The 8111-nt window shown below is 46.3% G+C and overlaps 1 protein-coding gene across 1 annotated transcript in view; it reads left to right on the top strand.

Moving 5' to 3' along the window:
* The window catches only part of jmjd1cb (jumonji domain containing 1Cb), a 121183-nt gene that overhangs the window by 53232 nt on the left and 59840 nt on the right, over window positions 1-8111 (top strand). Inside the window, exon 2 of the mRNA XM_013914829.1 lies at window positions 3835-4032. Within this exon, the coding sequence (XP_013770283.1) occupies window positions 3835-4032 (198 nt within the window). The remainder of the gene's footprint in view (window positions 1-3834; window positions 4033-8111) is intronic.

Raw genomic sequence — 8111 nt, 5'->3', positions numbered from 1 at the left:
GTGTGTGCGTCTGCATACGTCTGTGTGTGTGTGTGCGTCTGCATACGTCTGTGTGTGCCATGTCTTCCTTGCTGTGAACAGTAACACGTGCTCGCAGACGGATCGTCCCGACAGGGGAACAGACTGTGCAGCTCTCCTCCTCGGCGTTCCTTCTCCTGCAGCTTTGTCTAAATGCGCAGACGCCATGAGATGTGTTCATCTATCTGAGACGTCCTGCGCGTGAGCTCCGGTTTGTGCGCTGCTGAGAGACGCAGACGGGTTCTGCAGGAACGTCTCACTCTCCCCGTCGTCGGCACGTCTCTTGTGCTCGACTGAGAGTGAAATCTCCAGATTGTAGAGCTGGATGAAGCAGATCGCTGTGAGGAGAATGTGACCCATCACGCTGATCCCGCACAGCGCACACACTCACATAGGTATTTGTTTAGAGATTCCAGTGGGTAAAGTCAAACAGGCCTCCCTGCTCCTCATTTGCTTGCTGACTGTTGTTCTCTTACTTGGATTCTTTGATGTTTATCTTAAAGCTGAGGTTTTACATACTGTAATAGTATTTAAATAAGTCATTCAAATGGAAACAGACGTGGTGGAGACGTTTACCGATCACGCTGTGGACGGGAGGCGGGGCTGTTTAAGCTCTGCTGCCACGAGGACAGATACAAGAAATCTATAATAAATCTATAACTCTGCAATAAAACACTTTATTGATTTCTCGTTGTATTATTCCAACTCTGTGCTTTGACACCGTTTCCCCTGTGAGCTGATATCCTTAAATTCTATTTTGCTTTGTTTTGTTTTATCAATATTATTATTTATAACGATTGCTTTAGCTTATTATAAATGTACTTTTATATGGACAATTCAGTCTGTATGAGCCACTTACTACGTTTTGTATCTTTAGAGGTGAATGTTCACTAGGGCTGCCACAAACGATTATTTTGATAGTCGACTAGTCACCGATTATTTTTGCGATTAGTCACTAATCAGATCATCATCCATTGGACGTAAAACTACAGCTTCTTGCACCAGCAGCATCTGCTCTTATATAACTATCATTAGCTTACAGCTTTAAGTGTTTAAGGTCTGTGCTAACTAAAAATAAAGACAAGACGATAGTTTATTCAATTTTAATGAAATTTGCAGATTGTTTCAGTGAAGTTTAATAAACTCCTTGCTATCTAAAATATAACAGGACACCGCAGTATATTCTGGAGCATCTCACACTTCTGATAATCAGCTGTCTGCTTGATGTTTATTCAGCTGTGTAAAAACTATAACTTTAATCTCAGCCAAACCGATTTACTCAGGAACAAATAAAATACTAAAAAAAAGCCAAACAATAACATTGTTAAGTTATCTAAGTGACTCATATATGTTTAACCTGAGCAGCAAGACGGCGGTGGGTTTGAAAACGATTTGCCGGGAGTCCGGTGTTCTCACGGCGCTAGTTAGCCTAGCCCCCGGCTCGCTAACGAGCTAGTGGGTAACAAATGTCTCCGAAAACGTCGGAGCGCTTTTGAAAATATGTGGTGTCTTGATAAACTGAGCAGATATTTGAGGTTTACACAGCTACATTCTCGCCTGAAAATATGTTAAACGTTTAGTTTGTGACCCAGAAAGAATAATAAGAGTAAAGTTAAAACTAACTAGCTGCCGCCATTGTTGGAAACTGAGCTGGGTCGCGCTATGAATTCTGGGACACAGCTTCTTCTTCTTCGGGGTTTAACGGCAGCTGGCATCCTTGTGTAGCTGGCATCCTTGGCATCCTTGTGGCATCCCAGTGCTGCCATCTTCTGTTTCAGTCCGTTATTACACTCTTAAATCCTACTACTTCCTGCGTCCTCTGTGATCTTACAAAGCTTCAAACGACGCGTCGACTATTAAATCAGTCGTCGACGATTTTGATAGTCGACGTAATCGTGACTAGTCGACTAATCGTGGCAGCCCTAATGTTCAGTGTCTTTGTCTTTCTGTCTGTCTCACTTTAAAGTGAAAATATGATCCTGATAGCAAAACTCGATTGAAGTATGATAGATTTAGCTGTTTTTAGGTGAGTTTAATTGAAACACTGTCACTGTTCTGATCAGGCCAGCAGCTCATTTTCTCTGAGCTTTTGGTTTTATTTCATTCTAAGCCTGCTTCTCCTGAAGTTAGAAGGATGACTTGCCGTCTTGTTGAGTTTGACTGGATTCGTGTGTATATAGAATATTGAAAAGATGAGGTGAGGATTAGATTTGAAAACGAGTGATGAGTAAAAATGGTTGGCTATGAGGACAATCATGTAATTTCTTTTATGACTGTATCTTAGCAGCACTTCTCTTTATCTCACTCGTTCTTCTCTGATCTTGTCACAGCTGTAAAATCACACGTGTGGTGATCAGGGTCCTCCTATAGCACGAAGCGATAACGTTTCAGTTTGCCTTGTTTAAAGACAAACAGTGGTGGGTATCAGAGGAAACAGCTGGAAGGACGTTATCTCTTCAGTGGTGACAGAAGGTATGCATTTTAATGATCCTGATGATAATGACACCAGTATAATGATGAAACCAGTAAGAATGAATGATGACAGTGAGTAAACTGCTGCTTGTGCCCCAGAATGAAATGAAGGGAAAGCACTGAAAGAATCCGAAGTGGCAGACACACACCAGGATGGAGGGATGATCACATGAGCAGGGAAGGGTGATGAGGGTGATGGTGTAAAGGAATGAGCACTACTCCACCAAACAAAATAAAGAAGGAGGCCAGTGTTGAATTTGAAGTGGAGGGTAAAAGTATGCAGCAATAAACAGATGAGTAATATGTGGCGATAAAACAGCAAGGGTAAACAAAGACGGCACGACAATGATGTCCTCAGCGTGTGCTGGCTGGGAGCTATCACTCAGTCGACTGCAGCAGTGCATTGTGGGAGACGGAGTGGGTGGGAGGCTGAATGAGGAGAGATGCACTCGCTGATCTCTCTTCCTCTGTCTCCCTGCTCGTGGAGGAAAGAGTGGGGGAGGGGGAGGAAGCAGATGAGAGAGAGAGGGAGTAAATGATGAGGATGGAGAGAGAGAGAGATGATCACTACACACACAGACACACAAACATGTGCAACAGTCAGTCACTGGACTATCTTCTGATGTCAGCAATGCAGCGTTTGAATACTAAAGAGCGGCTGCAGACTGATCGCACGTGCTCTGTGTCTGCAGAGCTGGTCAGCGAGCTGTGCGACTGTCCTTCTACACTCAGGATCATGTTGCATTTGTCATGTTACTGTATGTCTTATGTTGTGTGGTGCCTGTCCAAATGTCTCTGCACTGCTGCTAAACATGATTTGTGTCGTTACCTGCCTTTTATGGAAACATGCTTTGGCACACGCCGCTCTCTTCTTTCTTCCTGTTGGATTCGTGGTCGTTAACTCTGCCACTGTCCATGTTTTGTTGCTCCCGGCGTGCTGGTGTGTACGGCTGCTGCGGCCCAAACATTAGCACGTGTGTAAATCAACCTAACCTGAAGTCTGTCCCAGCCACGTGATTGGTTCTGTGGGGGGCTATTATGGTTGTCATTGGTCTGTCACGTTGTCTGTCCAAACATGGGTGATTGATCGCGTCATACTTATATCGAGGTTAACTTATTTCATGATTATCTTTATTGTTTATTATCCAGCTGTAAATCCTACTTATTTACATTGTGTGTGAGAGATATTACTCTTTGTCCTTTTAACTCCTCTTCCTCCTCTTCCTGTGTGTAACAGATGCTTAATGTGGGTCTTGATGAGCTAAACCAAACGATACTGATTGCGTTCATTTTATCGTTATTAACAGTTTTTTGTGTGTTTTCCTTCTGCTGTGTCGTGTACAGGTTTATGTGGAGTTTGATGACCAGGAGTGGGACAAGAGGGAGTGGGTGAAGGTCTATGAGGATTTCCAGCTGTTTCTACTAGAGCATCAGCTGGTCTGGGCCAAGAGGAAGGAGTGCGCAGCAGCAGCAGCAGGAGGAGGAGGAGCAGGAGGCCTACTGCAGGGATCCAAGGCCAAACACATACAGTGGCCTGCCCTGGTAAGACCTGTGTTTGCTATTTATAGGCTGGGCACGGTAATGAGACTGGCCAGCCAAGTTGACTCTGCTGCATGCGTGGAGCTCCAAGTATTCTGTTCTCTCTGCACTTTAATCTGCTGCTCTGTGGATCGTCTCTGTGGTTTTGCATAAAGGTGTTGCTGTTTACAAGCTTTTCTATAAACTTGTTTGGCTCTTGCTGTTGTTTGGTTGGCGTGTCATGCTTTTCCGTTTCCTGTCAATCATCAGTGAACTGATGAAGTTTTAAGTTCTTCAGCTGCTCAGCTATGATTGCTCACAGCCAACATGCGTCCTCTGCAGCTGCTGTCCAGGGTTTTCTGCACAGTCCCCGCTGCTGCAACTGGTATGAACCTGGATTATTGTCGTTATCCACGTGGTCTGATTGTGTGGCACAAATGATTCTGTCGCCATAAAAACTCATGTTAGCTTTATCTCATCTGGCTCTCTGCAGCAGGCAGCTACACCTGCTAGCTGCCTGCTGCATGATGATGACTGAACAATAGTGATGACAAACTGTTTCTTATGGATTATTATCTGTTTTCTTCTAATAATCTTTACACCCCGTGATCATAGCTGTGAGTTAGTTGATACAGATCAATAATACAGCACCATATTATGGCACAGTGGATACTTTGTTACTATGTTCACTGTTGTTGTGTTTACTGATTAAAGCCACAAACAAAGGCTGATTCCAGTGATTGTGACAATATGTCAACTCCTCCAAAATCTCTTTTAAATCAACTAATATCTGATTTTAAATTCATTTATGATCAGCAAGTGTGACGATCTGTGTGGAAGCAGCGGGTGTGACAGTTTGGTGTGGAGCATTCAGACGTGTGTTTACACAGCGGGGCAAACTTTCCAGGAGCGGACGTCCCAGCAGATTCAGAGTGCAGTGCTCCGAAACATGGAAAGACATAGACCTGGAACAGTACACTTAAAAAAAGAAGAACATGGCAGCACAGCGTAGGTTTGCAAAGCTGTGTCTGAAAAATCCACAGGAGTCCTGGAACAATGTCTTTTGGCCAGACAAGGTCAAATTGGAGATGCTTGGCCATGATTCCCAGTGCTTTGTTCAGCAGAAACCATCCATCTTCATCCGCTTTATCCGAGGCCGGGTCGCGGGGGCAGCAGCCTAAGCAGAGAGGCCCAGACCTCCCTCTCCCCGGCCACCTCCTCCAGCTTATCCGGGGGAACACCAAGGCGTTCCCAGGCCAGCCGAGAGATATAATCTCTCCAGCGTGTCCTGGGTCTGCCCCGGGGCCTCCTCCCGGTGGGACATGCCTGGAACACCTCAGCCAGGAGGCGCCCAGGGGGCATCCTTGTCAGATGCCCGAACCACCTCAGCTGGCTCCTTTCGATGTGGAGCAGCAGCTGCTCTACTCTGAGCCCCTCCCGGATGGCCGAACTTCTCACCCTATCTCTAAGGGAGAGGCCAGCCACCCTTCGGAGGAAGCTCATTTCTGCCGCTTGTATCCTTGATCTTGTTCTTTCGGTCACTACCCACAGCTCGTGGCCATAGGTGAGGGTAGGGACGTAGATCGACCGGTAAATTGAGAGCTTCGCTTTTACACTCAGCTCCCTCTTCACCACGACGGACCGGTGCAGCGTCCGCATCACTGCAGCTGCAGCCCCAATCTTGGTTTCTGTGGAGAATATGGTGGGGGATGATTTGGGTTGTTTTGCAGCAACAGAGCCTGGGCACCATGCAGTCATTGAGGTACAGATGGGACTAGTGCCTGATGTGCCTGACTAGTTAACTGGAGGACTATTCTTGTCAGTCGTTTGTACCAGACTTACTAGTCCTTTAATCTAATTGGTTTACAGTTAAAATCAGCACCAGGTAAATTGTTGTCCTAAATGTTATGCAGCCATTTGCCATCAGATGGAGCACTGTAGTTGCTGTTCTGATCTTTTTGTCTGTTATTGTTAATTGTTGAAAGGCGAAAGAATGAGATCGCAGATATAAGTGGAGCCACTACTCCACATCGAAAGGAGCCAGCCGAGGCAGTCGCCTACTGGAGCAGGAGGAGGCCCTGAGATGAGAGAACGCTGCGGCGTTCCCCGGAATAAGCTGTAGGAGGTGGCTGGCAAGAGGGAGGGTGTAGGTTTCCTTGCTTAGGGTGCTGCCCTCACAACTCAAATTCAGATAAGCAGAAGGATATGGCGAGCAATTTGTTGTTGTGTTATTTGATGGTTACCTGAAGTCTGCTTGGGGAGGAGTCTAGGTAACCGAGAACCCCGCCTCAGACTGGCAAGTGCTAATCCTCCTGCCAGCTGCTTCACACTCTACAAGGGCTCCAGTAGCACGAGCACAGGCAGCAGGTCATCACTGGATAAAGGCAGCAGGGTTAGGAGAGGACTGAGCCCAACATCCTCAGCCAATGGCAGAGCCACAGAGATGGGCTTGGACTCAGTTTCACCTTAGTCAAACTACATCTGTCTGTAAGTGGCCTTCAAAGTGTGTGTGAGTGATCACGTGAGGCTCGGTCTGCTCTGCGGCTTGCGCCACACACACACTTTGGTGTGGTGGCAGTGTGGTTACCGTGGTGTTTATGCCGCTGTCTCGATGTCGCACCACTGTTTGAGGAGATGATCCTGTGGGTCTGCTCGTGTTTTTGGCTTTGTCACTTATTGGAGGACTTGCTTCGTAAATGTTTGGCGCTGATGTCATTTATTTTCCGACTGTGCTCTTTTCTCTGTGTGCGTACGAATGTGATTCACTGTTTTGGTTATGTAATAGAGTGCACGGTGCCATCTGGCACACACATTGTAGATAAGAGTTCAAAGACACGCACACTTTTTTCTGCCTCTCTTACTGCTCCTCCCGTTTCTCACAGATTTATCACACCGTTGCTATTGCCATAGCAACAACATTGAAATATAGCACAGACTCGTACCTGATTGACCCGCTGCCCTCTGGTTGGCGCCTCAGGTCAGTCAGATCTGCAGACTCTCAAACAGCCACTCGGCCTGTCAGCAAACCTCACCAATCTGAGCCCTGGTCTGAGTAACCCTCACCACTCACACCGAGTCCTTTGCTTCCAAGCGCTTTGTTCTCCAGTGTGTGGCTTTGACTCGCCTTTAAAACCTCACGTGGGTCCTGCCTGAATTTTCAGCCCCAGCAGCTGCTGCTAGACAGAGACAGCATAGATGAGCAGGCCAGTGGACCCAGCAGATCGCTTTGTTGTTGCATAACTATCCGCACGCACACTTGGCTTTTATATCTCAGTGAGGACATGTAATTGACATAATGCCTTCCCTAGCTGCTTACCTGAACACTAACCATAACCTAACTGTGACCCTGCTACTAAAACCACAATTTCAGCCTCAAACATGCCTTCAAAAGCTGTTTGACGGGCATTTGGACCCCATAAGGGACTGTTGGTCCCCACAAGTATAGTAACAGTTGAATTTTTGGTCCTCACAAGGATGTATAAGTGTGCACACAGACACACAGAGGGGCTGTTGCACTCATCAGTATTAATTCACTATTAATTACTGTCATTCATCTCTCTGTCTGGGCTTTTCTCAGTGTGGGTTTTTGGTTTCTTTTGAAGCTCACTCTGAGTTTACAGGACTGGACTGATTGTGTATTTGTGTGGTTCATACATGTGTTTGTGTAAGTCTGTTTGCAGAGCTGCTGTGATATGGGAGGATCTGCTAGTCTCACTGTCTCTGTGGGTGTCCACGTGTCCTCCAACCTATTGTACTGCTAATTAGGGCTGCACGATTAATCGTTAGAAAATCGCGATCTCGATTCATACTTATGTGCGATCAAATGACAACGATTAAAAAAAAAAAAAGACGACGACGACGATTGTAGCGCATTTTGATCCGGGACGTGCTCTGCATGAAAACAAGCGCTCACTCTTCCTGCTCAACAAAAGACAAGGGTGGAGCCTTATACCACGTGATACAGACGCTGCCGTGTGATGCTAACGTTAGCAGGGAAACAACAACGGAGAGCACGTCAGGGATGACGAGAAAGTGACAGGAGAAAATCCGTCCCGGGCAACCACCCAAACATCAATAACGGGAACCTTATACAGCGCTTCCCT

Source organism: Pundamilia nyererei, unplaced genomic scaffold (genome assembly GCF_000239375.1).
Source record: "Pundamilia nyererei isolate P.nyererei 1_Seehausen unplaced genomic scaffold, PunNye1.0 scaffold00228, whole genome shotgun sequence".
In the NCBI taxonomy this organism is placed as follows: Eukaryota; Metazoa; Chordata; class Actinopteri; order Cichliformes; family Cichlidae; genus Pundamilia; species Pundamilia nyererei.
This window is presented reverse-complemented; position numbering and strand designations above follow the sequence as displayed.